General features: G+C 53.1%; 1 protein-coding gene across 16 annotated transcripts in view; it reads right to left on the bottom strand.

Annotated features, from left to right (window-relative positions):
- Positions 1-19,738, bottom strand: part of CACNA1E (calcium voltage-gated channel subunit alpha1 E) — a 147,758-nt gene that overhangs the window by 44,788 nt on the left and 83,232 nt on the right. For all 16 annotated transcript variants that reach the window (XM_085586723.1, XM_085586722.1, XM_085586726.1 and 13 more), the window contains 7 exons: positions 14,221-14,324; positions 3,676-3,791; positions 2,682-2,735; positions 2,219-2,344; positions 1,769-1,978; positions 411-523; positions 55-167 (listed from right to left, as the gene is read on the bottom strand). In XM_085586723.1, the coding sequence (XP_085442849.1) occupies positions 55-167; positions 411-523; positions 1,769-1,978; positions 2,219-2,344; positions 2,682-2,735; positions 3,676-3,791; positions 14,221-14,324 (836 nt within the window). The remainder of the gene's footprint in view (positions 1-54; positions 168-410; positions 524-1,768; positions 1,979-2,218; positions 2,345-2,681; positions 2,736-3,675; positions 3,792-14,220; positions 14,325-19,738) is intronic.

Genomic DNA, 19,738 nt, shown 5'->3' with positions numbered 1-19,738 from the left:
CTGGATCTGGGCTGCAGCCACAGTCTGAGACAGGCGCTGATGGTGGGTACGCACTTGGTTATTTTAAATATCCGCAGGAGACGAAGAGCTCGTAGGACACTGATCCCAAAAGAGGTTCCAGGCCTGAATATAGCCCAAACCACTTCAAAGATGCTTCCCACTGTGACCTGAGAAGCAGACACAGCCATAAGTCAAAGACAGGTTCAGCATGGGCTGCTGCAGGGAATCTTAACAGCCCCGAAGGTGAGGCACCCACTACCCAGTCCAGGACCTGGTGCCTCAGGCTGTCCCGGCAGAAAGTGCTCCCTGCCCACTGTGAGGGCCACCCTTATCTCCCCCTTGGTGCCTTGCATTGCAGACCCCTGCCAAACATCTCCCCCCACACCCACAGCATCCCTGGGGCTGCTCACCCCACAGTCGAAGCAGTTGAAGGAAGAATGGAAGTAAAGGCGTGGGCCCATCCCGTACATCTTCAAGGACATCTCCAGAAGGAAGAGCCCAAGAAACAGGAACTCTGCATAGTCTGGAAGACAAAACCCAAGCGTGCTTGAGGCACTGAGCTGTGTGGAGCATGGTGCATGCACCCACCAGTTGAGCATCTGGCAGGCCACAGAGATGGGACAAGTCAAGGACCACGCTGCATCCCCAAACTTTCAGGGTTTGGGATGAGGGAATTTGATCTGTGAGGAGCTAAACTGTATGTAAAAGAGCATCAGGCCCACGAGTTAATCATTCAGGGAAGATGCACCAGTGTCCCAGGGGACTGAGAGGACCAGACACGGCCAGCATGGAGCAGAGCAGCTCTTTGTCATTAAACTACAGCGGCTGAGGAGCCTACAAAGGCATCAACCACACAGCACTGTAGGGGAATATTATCAACCTGGATTAAAATCATTGCATGGCTGGAATTTGGCCAGGGAAACAGAGCCGAACAGCCAAGAGCCAGTGAAAAGCCTTTCCAGCTATTTCATGAACATTTAGCAGGCAAGAGCCTGACTCTTCACCTTTCCCAGAAGATGTTTCTCACCACGACCAGCTGCCGCACCACACTGCAGCGTGCTGGGAGCCCGGCAGGCCTGAGCCTACTGCTGCAGATTTGGGTAGAGCTGGGGCTTGACATGTGACACATTTTCAAGGTGAGGAAGAATGACACATCTGAGAAAGCAGCACTGTCCCCACTGCAGCAGCTCAGGAGTGACATGTGGGGCTGACCACGCTGCTCTGCAGTAGCCCACACTGCAGTGCTTCTGAGACCTGACCTTGTGCCCTGGCCCATGCTGGGCTCAGGGAGGCTCCATAACTGGGAACCTCCAAGGCTGGGATTCCCTCACCATGCTCTGCACAAGGATTTTAACCAGGATGTCCCATCCCTGCACATGGCCACCTTTCTGGCAATGGCTTATGCACATTCAAAAGTGGTTCTCCAGAAAGCTTTCCATCACCACTGTTCACAGTTTTGGGATAAACTCCACTGAGACTGGCAGTGTTTCTCTTTAATGACAAACACATCAGACCTGAAGGACACAGAGCCAGCACAACTCCTCCATGTTTGCTCACAAGGCTGAGACATCCCTCAGTGGCCACAGGGCCAAGGGCAAAGCTGAATTAAACATCTCTGCATGGTCATTTGTTATCAACAATGGATGGAGCTGAGGTTATTCCCCACCCAGCTCCACACCAGCAAGACTGTGGTGGGACTCATCCCTGTGTGCCTCGGGACAAGCAGCGAGGGTGTGCTGCAACACTCTCCCACCTACACCAAACTCACAGAGGAAGTGGGTGAGCCAGGCTGGCTGGTTGTGATGGACGATGGCCACGCAGGCAGTGTTGAGAGCCACCAGGCTCAGGACGATCCAGTAGAAGACCTGGGATTTGACCATGTGGCGGACAGAGATGCGAAGGAGCCGCTCCTTGTGCCGCAAGTAGGAGGCACCGTCCACCCTGGCACCTTTGAGGCCAGATTGACTTGAGGGGTTACCTAAAGGAAAAAAAAGGAGAACAAGGAGTTGGATGCTCCAGCCTCCCCTGCAATCTGAGACAGGACAGATTGTTCTTATGAGCACAACTCATCCAGAGAATTTTTACGTGGCAGCAGGAGGTTTGCTGCTAAACTAGCAGAGATGTCTGGTTTGTGACACTCTCTGTGTGATGGGTGGGACTCTGGGAACCCAATCAGCTAACAGAGGTTTGGGGTAAGCAAACTGCAGACTGCACTGACCCAAGGTTGGATTAAGACGTCTCCTCTGCGCCAGCCTCCGCTCGCCCACGGAGGCGATGTCGACACAGTGCTCGTCACCCGACATGGCATCCGTGCGGTTCCGCTTGATGGTGGCTCGCCTGAGCACTGGGAAGGCAAGAGGAACAAGTGTTGGAGTCTCAGTGGCCCAACTCTGCCAGTAGCCAGCCCATTGGATCAGGACCTGGTGATCAGTACCCAGGCCTGGTAACAGGACAAAGAGACCCAAGTGATCCTAGTCCACAGCTATCCCTTGTGTGGGATCAGACACCTCCCAGCCCCCACGCTCTCTCAGGAGTTATGGTGCCAATCCACCTCCCCGCACCCCTCTCTTGGGCTGCAGACCCCACTGGGGCCTCCCCATCACAGCTGGAAGGTCTGAGCCTCCAGCTCTAGGCAGGCAGAAGGAAGGGCAGGCAGATTTTAAGGGCATTGCTGGTCTTACCGTCTAAGGCTGAGGTCCCCGAATTTTTGTTCTCTTCGGCCAGCATGACTTCCTCTACGCAAAACACAGTTCAGCATCAGGAGACAAGGCACTGTCATGTATCACTGCCTGGTACTTAAGAACCTCCCCCAGCCCAGAGGCTGGCTCTGCAAACTTTTACCAAGTATTGCTTAAGGGCCCAAAAGCAAATTCTGGAGGGTGGCAAGTGGCTGCTACCAAACATCACAAGAAAGAAGAATTACTTTTGATCAGCCCTCCTCCCTCCACTGTCATTAAGCTCATGAAGGAAGATGAATATTGTGAGCGGGTCTGGGGCTCAAACAATCCAGCCCAGGGCTAAAACTGAGGTCTGGTGCCCAGGACTCATTTGAAGACACCCATCTTTTACAAGTCTGAACGCTGGATGAAAGAGTAAATCTTCCCTTCCCAGAGCTGAATGCACTGGCCTCATTCCTAGGAGGAGCAAGCAAGGACATGGGCTGTGGCAGTTTGGGAACCAGCACCCACTGACTGCCATGCCTGGTATCAGGAGGGAGCCTGGAACCTCCAGCACTCCCAGCCCAGGTCCAGGAGTCCCAAGGTAGGAACCAGTAAGTTCATCCCGTCCAGATGGCTCCAGGAGGAGATTTAAGTGGAAAACCCACTGCCCACCACTGCAGGGGACTCCAGCAAATGCCAGGAGAGAGAAAACCATGGCATAGCACAGCTGACGGCCGTGTTGCTCACAGCCTCCCTGGAGATGCAACGTGCTTCGTGCACAGAATGTGACAATTCCATGCCACCGAACATGAGGACTCACTGGAGCTTGGTGATATCCTTGCTTGCAGCCTGGTGGGACCATCCCACCAAGCTCACCCATGCACTCAGCATCACCACGTGAGCACCTTGGACACTTCAGGGTTCAGAGATTCCTTTCCATCCCCAGAACCCCACACACCCAGCAGTCTGTGGTGCCCGTTGTCCCCCCAGATGTCCCCTGGGCACCGTTCTTTACCCGCTTTGTCTATCCACGCCCGGTAGCCGTTGAGCTCCCGCTCGATCTGCTGCTGGCGCCGCAGCTTCATGAAGGCTCGGCGGTTCTCCACGCGCTCTCTCTCTTTGGCAAACTCCCTGGGGAAGGGCAGAAGGGAGGGCTGAGAGCAGGGCCGAGGGGCAGCAGGACGCCCGGGGGCTGGGGAACCACAGCACAGGAAGCAGAGACCGAGGTGGTTGCTGGGGATGTGCACGGCTATCCCCAGCCAAAGTGTGGCCAGAGGATGGGAGAATGATCAGGGAGGAGAAAAGCAGACTGGATGGATGTGAGCAAACGCCCTGCTTGATTGCTCAGTCCTGCATGCTCCAGCTGGGAGCTGCTGCTCCTCAGGGAGGATGATCCCAGTGCCACCCAACTCCAGAGCCAGCTCAGCTTCTGTGTGTCCCTCCAGGGAATAAAAACTGGGCACTGTGAGGAGGCACTGAGGGGATGGAGGAGGGAGGGTCCTGTCCCTTGCCTTCACCTCCTCCTCTGAATCCTTTTCCTTTCCAGCCTATCCTTGGAGTATTTTCCCAGAACCTGAGACATGCCTGTCCTCCTCTGGATCTCAGGGTCTCACAGGAGCTGTCCAGGTGTGATGACCAGCACAGAGGCTCCCTGCCTCATCCCCAGGTTCCTGCATCTACAGAACTCCAGCCCACACCCTCAGCCTCTTCCCGGTCCCAGGACGCTGCGAGGGAAGCGTGATTACAAAGAGCAAATGGCACTGTTCTCTCTGTGAGAGGAACATCTCTCTCCCCAGAGACCAGCATCAATCTCAGGCCTCAGAAAAATAAAAACTATTCCAAAGACCGGAAAGAGCTGGTCTGTCTGCTGCAGAGAGTGTTCAAGTGCATTACCCCAGCTGAGCTATTACACCCTGATGCTGTGTGGGTTTTTGCATGTGCGTGTGTGTGTCTGTGTGTGTGTGAGAGAGTGTGTTTGTGTGGAAAGCCCGGAATGTTCCCTGCATCTCTTGTTTAAGATCCCCAGACAATTCAAGAGCTTTTAATTCCACCCCAGGAAGGTGAAGTTTCCTGCCGCTCTGGCATTAAGTGTCAAATGACTCCCCCTCCAGCACTGGCTTTCAGACTGAAATGAGACTTTCTTCCTGGGGCAGGGAAGCGGGGCAGGGAAACAAAAGGCAAAGAAGAGAAAAGCTGCCTAAGTGAAGGGAAGGAGGGTGGGAGGAGATGGGGGAGAAGGAAGGACCTCCCCAGCCAAGAGTGAAATGCACTCTCAGTTTTGGGCATGCCATGCCAAAGCACCTCCTTGCTCTAGCTGGAAGAAAGGCAGGAGCATTTTGGCTGTGCAATCACCCCTCACCACCCTTTGTTTGGAAATTTGGGATGTCAAGGAATGAGAAAATGCTGTTTGGAGTCAGAGTTGGAGGGGAAGTTTCCTGTCCTCTGGTCCTCCTATCTCAGCCCCATGGGCCATAATTCCACGGCAGCCTTGGCAGCACTTTTCCCAGACCCCATAAATACCAAATCCTAGAATGATTTGGACTGGAAGAGGCCTAAAGACCACCTCATTCCTTGCCATGGACAGGGACACCTTCCACTACCCTAGGCTGCTGAGAGTCCCATCCAGCCTGGCTGTGATCACTCCCAAGGATGGGGAAGCCACAACTACTCTGGGTACCCTGTGCCAGGGCCCCACCACCCTCACAGGCAAGAATTTGTCCCTAATATCTAATCCAACCCTGCTCTCTGTCAGTGGCTAGCCATACCTCCTTGTCTTATAACTACATGGCCTTATCCAAAGTCCCTCTCCAGCTCTCTTGAAGCCTCTTTAGGCCCTGGAAGGGGCTCTAAGGTCTCTCCAGAGTCTTCTCCACTCCAGGATGAACAACACCAAACCTCTCAGCTTGTGGGCAACTGGCAGAACTTGGGAAGCTCCTCCTGATTTGTATCAGCTGGGAACCTGGCCACTCTCTGCTGCCTCCTGCTCGCCCATCCCTCTGTCCTCCAGCCCCTTTTGCTGCACGGCAAGAGAAACCATCACTGTATGCCCACAGTGGAAGCCACCCAGAAGGACCAGCTGAGCCTCAAGCCACCTCTTCCTGCAGAGGGGCATTGGAGAAGGTGCTCACCAAGCAACGCTTTCCCCCTTTTCCTGAGGCAGCCCTTTTGCTCGTGGAGCACTGATTTGCAGGAGGCTGGTGCCACACACACTCAGGGACAAGGTCCGTGCAGCTCCCGAGGGAGCCACTTCCCACTCACTTGATCCCTAATGGAGCTTAATTGCTTTTGTCCATTAGAAGGAGGAAGGGGTGGCAGAAAGGGGAGGGAGGGGAAGAAAAAAAAGTTAATCTCAACTTAATGAATTATTACATTTCAGAGAGACACGTTCCCGAGCAGGGCAGCAGCGGGGGCTGGTGACATCTGAGAGTGGGTAGGCGATGCTGACAGATCAAGGATTGCTCAGAGCCAATTTGCAGCAGCGGGTAGAGATAATACTGTGTGAGTGAGAACAGGGCCAGCCACGGTGACTGACAACAGCTTGGGAAGGCTCCAAGTCACAGGCAGGGCAGACTGGCATCGCCCAGAGAGCGGGTGCTGTCTCCCATTGAAGGGCTCTGCTCCTGCTCTCTTGGGGTTACATCACCAGGGATGGCCAAATTCTGCCCTGCAAAGGGCCCAGAGAGGTGCTGCCCCATGGGGTCCCTGCAAGGGGGCTCAGAGCACCCCAGCAGATTGCACAGTCTCCACCAGCAACACCTCTGCTTGTCCACCCGGGTCTTCTGGCCCCAAATCCCAATGGCTCCAGTTCAAAAACATCCATTAGTGATGCCAACCTTGTGTCTCTGCAGCCCCTCTCTGCCCAGCCTCATGAAGCCGAAGACACTCAGAGAGCTCTAGAGGCAATTGCTGAAGGTCCTGGTGGGGTTTGGGGACAAATGTGCCATCTGTCCTCCTGCTCCCAAGGGCACCATTCCCCCCCACCCCATGCCCAGCCCGCTGGGGCAAAGGGAGCACAGGTGCTTCGCTCCTCCTCTGCCTGCAAATTCTCCTCCACAGCCTTGGCATTGCCCTCATGTGGCCTGAGAGCATCTCTGCTCCTGGCAGGAGACCCTTGGGGACACCACCATGCTCAGCCACATTCCTCTCCAGGCCCCACAGCCACCCTCACACCGGGAAAGGTGTGAAACCAGGATGGTTTTAGTCCAACATTATCTGCTCTAAGGACTGGAAAGCCCAGGTCTGGTTTCAGTGGGAGAACCACTTGTGGAAGCATCCACAAAAATGGGTCCCCTCTAAAAAAAAAAAAAAACCACAAGCAAACAGGAAAAAACCCCAAACAACCAATTACAAGAAAACCAAGAACCAAAAACCAGTTAAGAGAAAAGAATATCACAACCATTACAATCCATTTTTTTTCTATTTTTTAGGCCATCCTTGAGTTCAAAGCAGGTAAATGGTGCTGGTCACATCAATGCTGTGGCCTCCATGCTTTGAAACAACAAAGCATCCATCTTCAAACCCATCAATTCATCACCTCTTGCCTCTATTAAAAATGCTTCCAGGAAACCAGTTATCAAATCAGCCTTAAAACAACTTGAGGCAGCAGAAAGGATAGGATGGAAACCAGAGAAACACTGGATTACACACTGAGCATGTGGCAGCAGCACCCCTCTGCTATGAAAAAACCCAAATATAATGGGATGCATAACAAGAGAGACCATCTGTAAGACATCAGGTAACACTACTGCTCTCCTCAGGGCTTGGCTCATGGCCCCCTTTCAGGTTTGAGCACCACAATCTGAGGAAAAACTGCCTCTGAGCCTGCAGGAGGGTGTCAGAGGTGATTATGGGACAGAACTGACAACAGACGGTGTGGCAAACACAGCTGAGGCAGTTGCAAAGCAGGGGGATCAGATGGTGTTTACCCAAGAGGTGTACAGGAACCGGAGTGAGAGTGTGGAGCTGACTGTGCAGGCTGTAACCTGGAGCCTGCCTCAAACAGACGGTGACAGCAGAATTGGCACTGCAGCCTGGGATTATTGCACTGCACCCACGGCAGAGGCAGCAGCAGGGTGTCCAAAAAGCTCCAAAACCTCTGCAGGGGTTAGGTGCCCGCTTTGAAGGAGACCACACGTTTTTCAGTGAGAGTAATTGCTTAAGTTCACTTGAACTTGGCCAGAGGCAGAGAAGATTGAAGGCCAGGCTGGATGGAGTTCTGAACAACGTGGTCTAGTTGAAGATGCCCCTGCTCACTGCAGGGAGTTAGACCAGATGGCCTTTAAAAGTCTCTTCCAACCCCAACCATTCTGTGATTCCTTAACAAAGCTGTGCTGTCTCAAGAAAGTCTTCTCTGAAGCACTAAGAGGTGAAGAGAAAGGACACAAAAAGAAAGGCAAACAGCAACACCCCATTTCTTGTACTGCCTGCCCATCAGCTTTGATCACCCCCGTGCCCTTGGGCAGGAGCTCTGTGTCACCACGGTGTGACAAAGCTGCAGTGGGAGGGCACATTTCTAGAGCACTGGCAGTCACAGGAGCCAGGGAAGGAAGAGCTGACAAGCTGCTGGTGACATGAACAGTAAAATGGGAAGGAGCTGGGAGATACCAGCCCTGAGATGACCCATACCAGCCCTGAGATGACCCATTACATCACTGCCCCAGTTAAGAAGGGGCAGATGCTGATGGGCACCTTCTACCCTGTGGAAAACACACCTGGATTTCTCCAAGGCCAAAAGTGCTGCTGCCAAACTGAGTGGGGAAGTAGACACTTCAGAAGGGAGAGCAATCCTGCAGGAAGACCTGAGCAGGCTGGAAGGGTGGCCTAATGAGAACCTTATGAAGAGAAGCTGTGGCTGCTCCATCCCTGGAAGAGTTCAAGGCTGGATGGGGCTTGGAAGAACCTGGTCTAGGGGAAGTGTCCCTCTCCATGGCAGGAGGGTTGGAATGAGATGATCTTTACAAGGTCCTTTCCAACCCACATCATTCTCTGATTCAAATGTAAGGTCTTGGACATGGGAAAACAAAATCCAGGAGGGCAGCACAGGCTGGGATCTACCCAGTTTTGGAGCAGCTCTGTGGAAAGGGACCTGCAGGTCCAGGGGACGAATTCAGTATGAGTAATCAGCATGCTGCTGCAGCAAAGAAAGCCAGCAGGGTTCTGGGCTGCATCAACCAGGGCAGAGGAGAGATCCACAAACATTCTAGCTGTAGACTCTCGATTTCATCATTTTTCCAAGGATAACACCACCAAGTTTTGCATCGCTGTCCCACTGCCCAGGGAACTCTGTCTGCAATAGGCAGCAATAGCATGCTCAGCCCACGCTGCAAAGAAGCTGCAGAAGGGTGGCAGAGGGTCTGGCAGCCCCAGCAGCAAGGAGCAGAGATGGGAGCTCAAGATTGTGTTCCACTCTTATCAGGCAGGGCTGGCGTAAGCAGCACAGCTTCAGTGCTTCAAGAGCCCCGGGCTTTGTTCACAATCACTCCCACTGGCTCATGCAGTGCTGGGAAAATGTCACTCCTCCCTTTCCCTCCTATGCTCCAGTTTTTATCCCCTCTGTAAGAAGAGAATATCTTTATAGTCTCCTTTTGCATGCGACAGCAATCCGCAGATGAAAGGTGTGTGGTCAGTACTGCAGGTGAGGTGTAGCACAGAAAGAAAACCCCACATCCATTGTCAACCTTTCATCACATTAACTTCCCAGGAGCTTCCAGCACTCCACTCAACACCTTCTTCACCCAACAGTGCCCAGCACCCCTTTGCCAGGGTGGGGCTGCTCCTGGAGGAGCTGGGCATCTCCAAAGCCATCCACTGGCTCAAATCACTGGAGCCACACGATTGCTGCCATCAACCAGGACAGAAATTACCATAATCTGGAACAAACAACTCCAAAAGCAATCTGTAAGCAAGCTCTATCTGCTGAGTGCCTTGTTGAGAGGATCAAAACGGAGCCTTTTCACCCAGAGCCCGCAGACCACAGGCAGTCCACGGAGCAGATTTGCAAGGAGGAAGGAATAAGAGCAATTCTGAAGCAGCGGAGACATGCTGGCAAATAATTTGCCAGGAGAAATCAAAGGGGAAAGTCAGCGAGTCATCTTTTTGTTGTGGATTTTTTTTTTTTCCCTTCTCACCCAGCTGGCTGTAAGAGGAGTCATTATTCCCTGCAACAGCAGAGGATCCAGCACAGCAGCCACGCACGCCTCTTGTCAGGCAGCTTGTTTGCACAGGGCTTGGAGCCCTTGGAAGAGCTGAAGATCCTCAAATACAACTATTAACAGCACAGCACCACGTTCACCACCACAGAATGTCCCTAAATGTCACATCCATGTTTTTTGAACACTTTCAGGGATGGTGATTCCACTCCTTCCCTGGGCAGCATGGTCCAATGCCTGACTATTATTATAGCAAAGTATTTTGTTTGTTGATGTCTTGCTGGGATTTTATAGTCTCCCCACAAGCTTTCCTGCATTTCCTGCATGTCCCCCACTTCTCCCTCCACAAAGGTTTGAGGCATTTATCCTCTTCCCAATGTTTCTGGCCTCAAAGCACCAGATGCTGCTCAACCGTGTGGGGCCCAGATTTTTGTGTGGAGCTGGCAAAAAAGAACACTCTTTCCATTGAAAATGTACACTTATTCCCTCAACACCCTTATTATTAATTGCTACAAAACTTAATTTTATTCATCGTTTGTTATGCATCCAAATCGGATGGGGAAAAAAAATCAAATTAACTGAAGTGAAAAGATTTCAGAAGATGGTACAGAAAGCTCCTGAAGGAACTGAAGAAAACTCTCCGGAGACTGGGAACGCAGTGCTAACCCAACCTGAAAGAAAGATCTTAAGACAAAGAAATCTTGCCAATTTGATCCTTTAATTATAACATTAGTCGTTTCTTTCAAAGGCTTAGTGTAAGAGCTGGGGGTGGGGGGCAGAAAAGACTTAAAGGGAGAAAAGACTTAACATCACCAGGATGAGTGGAAGCAATTAGGAGGATTTAAATTACTCTCTTGTTTGGTACAAGGCAGATAGATTTCATTTTTCTTGCCATTGTGCTCGACTTCTTGCTCTGCCATTAGCTTCCAGAGGCCTTCTCCTTGGCTGGCCTGGGGGCCCAGTCTTCCCAGGTCAGGCAGCATCTCCTTCCACTCTGCACCCACTCTGCTATTTCTGCAGGCCAGGAATACACAGCAGTGACTATAAGAGCTCTGACACCCTGGAAAGGGGCTGGATGCACAAGGCTGGATATGGGGATGGAGTCTCCCAGCTCTCAGCTGAAGGATGATGCTGCAGTGAATGGAGGAGGGTGATTGCAAATCAAATTTTTTCTGCAGAGGCTGTGGAAAGGGAGGTGGGAAAGAGTCAAAATGCAGCCTGTTTGGTACTGAAGCTCTGTAGGAGTCCTCAGGCTGTGGCCACTGCTGGGGTGGCACTACTGCCACTGGCACATGCCACCAGCAGCAGCGACAGGGCAGCGTGGCTCTCGTCAGGTCTCTGCTGCTCCGGAGACAGAGCCCAAACACACACATGTTCCAAATGTTTTACGTGAGAAACAGCTGAGGGAAAAAAAACCCTCAAAATTCAACAATTTCACAAAAAAAGGGATCTTTGCAAATCTCCAGCACGTGCAATTCCTCAGGCCACAAGGCAGCCTCAGGTAGGAAACGGCGTTTGGGTGGATGCTCCATCCTCAACGCGCTGCATCCTCACTTGCTCCCACTGACTCTCTCCTGCCAGGATTGCCTCAGTAGCTCGTGCAGCTTTAAAAGCTGAGCAGTCACATCTCCTTGGGCTCCGTACCTGCTCCCAAAGAGGAACGGGGCCAATTTTTTTATCTCTTCCTGCTTTCAGTCAGAATTAATTGATCCATAATTGCACCCATAGAGGGGGGAAGTTAATAGACACGGTAATAAATGCCAAGGCCACAGCAGAACTGGCTCTCCAAGACCCTGCCTGGAGGAGCTCCATCTCCTCTTTACAGAGTCTGCATGCGATTCCAGTGCGTGCCTGTTCGTATTTAGGGAGAAAAACTGAGGAGCCTGCCTATGATGAAAATCATTTCTTTTCCTCTCCCACATACTTTGTGCTTCAGGAGCAGATGGATCCAGGCTGTTTACATCACAGAGGTCATGCCTCAGCTTAACAGTTGGGGAACTGACTGTTGGGAGAGATGCTCATCGCAACCAGGAGACTGCTAAATCTGGGCTCCGGCAAACTTCTGCTGGTGGCAAGTGAGCCACACACAAATGTCCTCCTGCAGCCTCTTCTCACTGGGGATCCACCCTGGCTGTTGGGCTGTTTCACCAAAGGGAGCCTCTGCTGAGATGAGGAGAGGGCAGAGGCAGCTCAGCAGCAGCTCCTGAGCGTGCACCACGAGGGGAATGCTGGAAATCCCGAGTGGACCTTGTTATCCACCGATGCAGATGGTGCAGTTTGCAAGCCACGTGGGGCCAGGTTCCTGTAAGGAGGCTCCCAGTGGCCATGATTTCAGCTGAGCACGGCCTGGCTTCCCCAAAAGCACTGGTGTAACTGCCAGGGAAAGAATTCCTTCAGTGGAGGTGTTTCCACGGCACTCATTCCCAAAGTGACCGTTTCTTCTCAGTTCAGCACGGCCACGCGACAAGTGGGGGTATCTGGCCAGGCCCTGCCTGTTCATTCAGCTGAGAGCTGGGCAATGGAAAGGTCACACCTCCCATCCCCCAGCAGAGCCAAGTACTCTCTTCCAGCACAAGAGGAGTGCTAAAAACAAGAAGAGCTCAGCAAACAGAGCAAGGAGCGAGGCATTTCCTGCTGAGCTCAAGGACACACATTATTTGTGTGCACAAGTACCTTCTCCTGCCCCTTAGCTCCTACTCCTCCACGGCTCCAGCAGCACCTTTGGACAATTCACCCAGCCAAGGTGCTGCATCCACCGAGCCACAGAGGATGTGGCTGTGCCCAGGCAGGGGGACACACACAGTGGCCTTGCCATGGAGTGGCAGAGCCCAGCTGGCCACCTGAGCTCACCTCACTCAGCCCTCCGGGGAGCTGAGCAGTCCTGCTGTACCCTGGATATCTGCCACGCCACGAGAGCATCTCTGTTGCCAATTAGGCCACCCACCCACTTGCATCCTTCCCCTGTTAGCAATAAACAAACAGTGGAAATGCCAGCCGGTGCCTGGGAAGAGTCCTAGACAAGAGGATGCAGCTCAGCAGGCATGGGAGCAGCTGCCTCGGGCAGCCCTGGTGCAGGGAAGCACCAAGGTGGGCCAGGGCATGGCCAGGCATTCCACCAGCCCCGCTGTGGTCCTCTGGCCAGTGTGTGTCCCCAAGCTGCTTTCAGCATCACCCCAGCACCAAAAGCCACACAACACACTACACTGACACAATTTAACGTTGTGATAACGTTGTTCCCAGCTTCCGAACTTTCCTTCTCCAGGCTTTTGCAGGAAAGCTCCTGCTTGACACTGAGACCCAGCTGGACTTTGCCCAAACGCCCAAGCTGGATGTGGCATAAGAAGTACAAATTCCACCCAAGGCTGCTTGGATATCTTCATCCCCCGTAAGAACTCCCTCTCTGCACGGCAAAGCGAAGCCCTCCCTGCAGCCTGTCCCCAGAGCTCCTGGACTCAGTCAGACCCCAGAATGAGAGCTGGGAAAATTCAGCCCAATAACAGACCCAACCTGCCACTCTAGAAACTGCTGAAATCATCAGCATCACACTTGAACTTCCAGAGACACTCAGGAGAGGGACAGAGATGACCAAGGCTATTCTCCACCCTGACTCTTGCACCTAAGGGCTTTCCATCTGGCCAAACCAGTGCTCCAACAATTTTTGCATTTTGTCATGATGCGTAATTAGCTAAAAAATGACCTGCTTCAGTCAGAACAGAGGAGCCCACATCTTCCCCAGTGCAGGAGAGGGCACGCTCTCGCTGTTCACCAGCCCCTGCCAGCAACTGAGGATGTGCTGGTGCAACCACAGTTCATTGTCATGGAGACAAGATGAGTTTTTGTCTCCAAACCCATCTTAATGGCTTGGATTAAAACTGCCTTTCCCTTGGGAATTGCAGGACAGGGACAGTTGCTTTGTCCCTACTTCCTTCTCTTCTGGGCTCATCCACGTGCACCCCAAGCACCCCTATGCTCACCAGCCTGCACTCCACCAGTGCAGGGCACATCCTCCTGGTCGCAGCACAGAGGTGCTCTCTATCACTCCCCAAACCCATCCCAACCCAGGCACACCCCCCACAAACAGCCTGGACTCAAACACATTTTCACAGACCCCCCTCCCCACCATGTCTCTCCCCTCTCACAGGAGCCAAGCAGCCCAAAGATCCCTAGTGACCATTTCTCACAAGGGAACCAAAAGCAGGAGATCTTCAGCAAGGTGAAATGACAGTAATAATAAATATCTTCAAGGCTGTCCTTCTCCCAGCTCCCCAGGTTGAGAAAGAACCAAGCAGAGCCAGGGAGCAAGCCCTTGCTGTGGGGCAGGCAGGTATGGAGGGGATGGAGGGACACAGGGACCAGCTTTAGGTACCAGAAATGTGTGACAGGCACAGCCTGGAGGGAATGACCCTGCTTACCCTGACAGCACTCCCAGGACAAGGTTGAGGACGAAGAAGGATCCAATGATGATGAGGGGGATGAAGTACAGCCAGTTCCAGGTGGCTCCTAAGGCATCATTGGTCTGGAGAGGAAAGAAAAAACCACATGTGACATCACCTCCAACGCCAGCAAGGGAGGGTGTGTTAACTTCAGTGCTCCAGGATGACCACACCAGGCTCCTCAGGAGGATGAGGCCGTGCCTGCCAAGCCTTGGTGGGCACTTTTCCCCACCACAAGAGCCCTGGCACCCCTCAGCACCAGCCATAGTCTCCAGACTCCAGCCCTCATCAGGCCGGACCGCTCTCCTCCGCGCCCTCCAACCATCCCTGCAGAGTCTGTAAGAGATGGGTGTAGCTGGAGGTGCAGGGTCCTGCAGCCCAAAACTGGGGTGCTGAGGGTGAGGGGTCACCCTGAGCATGTTTTCCCCAGCATTTTAGTTCAGGGCTGCCATGCAAATCCACTAGGATGGGGCAAAGCAGCCCCACGGCAGCAGGGCCTGCTGAGCAGAGATGTATAGGGTGCTTTAAGACCAGGGAAGGTGGCATCTAAAGAAGAGGCAACCAGTGTTTGTCCCTTCACGCATGGTGGGAAATCTCCAAACAGGCATTTTACTGCTGGCATCATCACTAACACCTTGCAGACATCCTCCCACCACAGGCACATCCCCCAAAGCCACAGAGCTGAGATCAGACTGGAGCTATGAGCACAGGGCACAGCCCGACAGCTGCAAAGGCTCCTGATGAGCCCTGCTCAATACCTCCAGACATTAATTCACCAGAGGTTTTAATAAAAGTGCCCCTCTGTCCCTCCCAGGCCCCATTTGTCCTCTGGTGTCAGGCACGGTGCGCATGACGCCGGGCTGAGGGTGATGCGGCAGAACGTGACTGTCTGGGGGAGGTGGTATCAATCTTCTTGCAATGAAAGACTCTTTCTCTTCTCTCTCTCTTCCCCCCTCTCCCCGTGCTAATTAAGCCCTCATCTTCATCTGAGTCATTGGCACCACATCTCCTGCTCGGCCAGTGCAGGAGCTGAGGCGAGGCTCTGCCACGGGAGAAGCGCCATTCCCAGAAGCAGAGGAAGTCACCATGTGTGCTGGAGTCTTCCTCCAGTGGGAACTTCAGCTGGGTGTGCCCACCACCCTGGCACCGAGCCCAGGGCAAGAAGGGTGGCACCAGCACAGCCCAGCACAGGCACTGACCACAGCACTGGCACAGGGGACGTGGGCAAGTGTGTGACAAGGAGCACCTGGCACACAGCAGCCATAAGGGCTCTGAAATCATCTGGAAGGACTCACTGCCCTCCTCCTTTGGCCCTAGGGAAACCACACATATCCTCTCAAGATCCTGCTCTTTCAAGAGCCCCAGTTCACCTCCAGCCCCTTTTGTTAAGGCCACAGGAGCAGCAAGCACAGGGAGGAGGGAATGATGCACGGGAATTCCCGACAGCCAATGTTCCCGACCAGGCCACTGTGCTCTGCTCTGGCAGCACCATCTCCCATGGCATCACTCTTCAAGGCATTGTACAACCCTCAGCCCAAGCTTGGCAGGGCTTCAGCTCCCTGACAAGATGCCACAGGGCACCTGCCACTCATGTCAGGATTGCTTGCCTTTGAAACTGGCTCCTGTCCAGAAAACACAGGCTTTCCCCGAGGTCCTTGTCACAGGGAACACAAAACAGAGGAGCTTCTTTCCTACGGAAGACCAAGACATCTTCCCCCAGAACTGGGCTATCACCATCCCTTCTTTAGCCATCTCAGCAGGGGAGAGGGGGAAATAGGCAGTTTTCCCAGGGTTATCAGTGCCCAGACCACCTCTTCCCTTTCCATTTTTCAGGCACAGCAAATCTGGTGGAACTGGGGACCTGCAGCAGGGACAGCTGAGGCAGGACCCCAGTGGCATGGGCTAACTGTGATCCCAGCCTCTGTGCATTTGAGTTCCTGGCTCCTCTGGGGGTGGAGGCAAAAGGGGGTTGGAAAGATTTTTAAGGGGATTTGGGAGGTCACAGCATCAGTCTCACCCAGCAGCTGCAGGAGGGGCAGAGGAGGAGATGGGCAGCTGTGGCCATGGACCCCCATACTCAAGGACACAGCACTGGCCACAGTGAGCTCAGGGATGGTCTCAACCACCCAGGCTGCCACCAGCAGCCCCAGGGACAGCACTGCCACCAGCAGCCACACAGGTCCCCCTGGCTGGTGCCAGCTTTGCTGGTATCCCCCAGCCCCAACATGAAATTTCTCTCATCCCAATGCTCCCTGAAAACCCAGGAACTGGTGATGCCCAGTCTGGATGCAGTGGCTCCAGACCATCATCTGGTACTTGCTCAGCCACTCAGGCTGTCAAAAACTCACTATCCCCACTGGAAGCCTCCTCAAGCAGATGCTCCAATGGCTGCTGTAATCTCCAGCCTAAATTTATTTGTGGTCATTTTCTACGCCACTCCGTTATTTTGCCAGCAGTGGCCTTTGGCTGAAATAGCTCTTTTTCTTCCTCTTTCCATCCTGATCTATTTCTAGACAGCAATCACAGCCGTCTCCAGCCTCTGCTTTGCTGGCCAAAGCAAGGTTCTTCCAGTTCTCTCTTGCCCAGCTGGCTCTCCTGCCCTGTTTTATCCAGTAGCCCTTTCCCCGCTCCAGTCCAGGCTCAGTTCATCCCTCCTGGACACAGGAGACCTGAGTGAGCAATTTGGTAGGTCACACTCCATCCCTGCATGATGCCACAGAGACTTTACCACCTCACCTGCATCCCACCATCCTCCCTCCTCCGTGCCACCCCTGCCCTGCAGCCACCTCGTGGTCACCCCAGTGTCACCCGTTCACCCTCTCCTCCTCCATGTCACTGCTTCCCAGCCAACAAAACCTGAGCTCCAAGGAGAGATCTTTGCTGCTCCTTAACAAGAGTTTGGCTTTCCATTCCTCACTGCATCCGACATCTCAAATGCCTCCCAGCCCAGGATGGCAGCCTCTGTCCCTCCAGCTCTGGGAAGCCAGTGGATGCTGGAGGACACATCCCCAAGGATTCCATGAGTCGATGACATCCCCGTTGTCCCCTCAACACCATCCCAGCACTGCCCACTTCCCTGCCAGCCTCACAGAGCTCCTCATCAGGGCATTATTTCTTGTTGGAACTCAGATGTTTATCAGTTCTTATCTCTGTTACAGTCCCACCAACCATGAGTTCTACAGCACTTCACTCTAACAAACTAAAAATGGAGCTATGCCTCTCTCTCTAAAAGGCCTCTTAAGGATAAATTGTCCAATTAAGAAATGACACCTAAGTTATTTTTACTTTTAACCCAATAGCCAAACACCCATGCCCGCAATGGGGACTATTTTATCCAATTACACAAAACCACCAAAACCCTTGGAGAAGAAGGTGAAGAAGAAGGACCAGCATCCATCCCAAAACCTCCATTTTGCTTTATATATACTACTATATTCTAAAACCATAAATTCTAGGTTTTCCACCATGTGATGCTACACACTTTTATTTAAACTACACATCTATAATCTTAGTTCTACCATTCCATTTTGGAAGCCTTCTCCACGGCCTCAGGTCAAGTGCAGTGCTCTCCTGGGGGTCAGTGCCTGTCAGCACAGAAAGTCTGAAATTCTCACTAACCAGGGCTCCAACACATCCCCTTCCCCTCTTCCCTTCTCCATTACCCCTCTCCCACAGCAAACTCTTTACTACAAGGAGCAGCTCTAGGACGTTTCCAGGCCCGCCGTGCCAGGTTAGCCCGACGTGACCTACCTTTGACAAACCCATGATTCCCTTTCCTCTCCTGCCTCCCAAATCTGTTCCGAAATGGCATTCGATCGAGGTCAGCCTCGCAGTCCTATTCCTGCCTGCCTTACTTTTCCTCCCCTCCTCCCCCCGCTTTTAAATATAGGCACCGCATTCGCTGTGCTCCAGTCAGATGGTGCCTCCCCCAACTCGATGGAGCTGTTAAAAATACTTGTTACCAGACCTGCCATTTCATGTGCCAGCTCCCTCCGAGCTCGGGGGGAAGCCATCCCGAGCACCCAGGCTGGTGGGCACGGTGGTCCCAGCGTTGGGCTCCCATGGTTTCCACCTTGGCCATGCCCTCGTTGCTGGTATCGCGCCTCTCGTTGCTTTGCGTTGACGGAAGGCGGGGCTGAAATGTCCATCCCTGCCCAAATCTCTCCAGGTGTCATTTCACTGGGCCTCGCTTCCATCTGCAGAGGTGGGGAACCGCTCACTGCTCCTCCAGGAGGTCGGTGTCAACACAACTTTGCAACGGCCCTCATGGCATTTCCCAGCCTTTTTGGCACCAAGATGTTGTTTTGACTGAGCAGCCCTTTTCCCATTCCTTGGGGGCACCATTTGTTCTTGGTATCCCTCTGTAGGCAGTAGTTCATCATCTTGGTCTCCTGTGCCTTCCCACAGGGTTTTTCCCCCTTTGCTGAAGGTTGTTGCTTGCGGAATTCAGGGTAGACACAGGAATTTTAATCCCTAACTTACACCAACTCCTTTAATGAAGAAATTCCAGGTTCCTGTTGTGCTCCCTGCACAGCTGAGCAGGTCCCATCATCCACCCAAGCACTTTGGGACGGGCTTTTTATATTCCTTTGGGAAATGGAGGAGCTGCTTGGTGCCAAATCTTTGCTGCTTCTTCCCTTCCCTTTGAGAGGCCTCCTTCTCATTTTACTCCCCACCACCCTCCAAACTCTTCTGTGGCCACCAGATCAAGAACCACCACACTGACATCTTGACATGACCCATCCTGCTGCCAGGAAAGCCCTCTGAGCCTATAAATGACACCACCAGGGCGTGGGAGCAGGACACTCCTGCAGGAAAGAGCCCCCACCAGCTCCTGCTTCTCAACCCCCAAGCATGAGGTTATTCTTCAGGCAGCTCTTGGGGTGTCTGTTTGGTTTTTTTGGGTTTTTCTTTTTTTTCCCCCCCAAAGGGCAGGAAAAGGTGCGGGAAGCTGCAAAAGCAGGTCTCACTCGGGGGGCCAGAAATCTAAAGAAATCTAAATATATCCTCAAGTTGAATGCACAGCACAAGCTCACAGCCCACACGTCCCCTCCCTCGGGCTGCGGCGCATGGGAACCTTCAGGATTTCTTTGCTATAGGGGAAGGGAGGGGGGAAAACCTCAATAAACCCCTCACACTCAGTCTCTCCCGGCTAAAAATAAACAGAGAGCAGGTTCAATCTTGTGTAGGGAGCTTTCATGGCCACTCCATTGCTCAGCAGGGAGCAATTCCCTCACTGGGGAGGGGAACTGGGGACCTGTGGGCACCCAAAGCTGTCAGGGAGCAGCAGGATGTGGATTTCATTCACACAGAGGTTTGAGGATGATGGGAAAAGCTATGGATCTCGAGGATCTTTGCCCTGGGAGCTGTGCCTGCCTTCCCCAGCACTTCTTGGGTGCTTGCAGAGCAGGACAGCAGGTGGAAAACCACCACAGCTTGCATGATTTGCATTCCAGATCCTTGGCTTGGCAACTTCAGATGGTCTTTGCCTGGTGGT

The sequence above is a fragment of the Lonchura striata genome, chromosome 8 (assembly GCF_050655825.1).
Source record: "Lonchura striata isolate lonStrDom1 chromosome 8, ASM5065582v1, whole genome shotgun sequence".
In the NCBI taxonomy this organism is placed as follows: domain Eukaryota; kingdom Metazoa; phylum Chordata; class Aves; order Passeriformes; family Estrildidae; genus Lonchura; species Lonchura striata.
The sequence above is the reverse complement of the archived record's forward strand: the minus strand, read 5'-3'. Positions and strand labels throughout refer to the sequence as shown.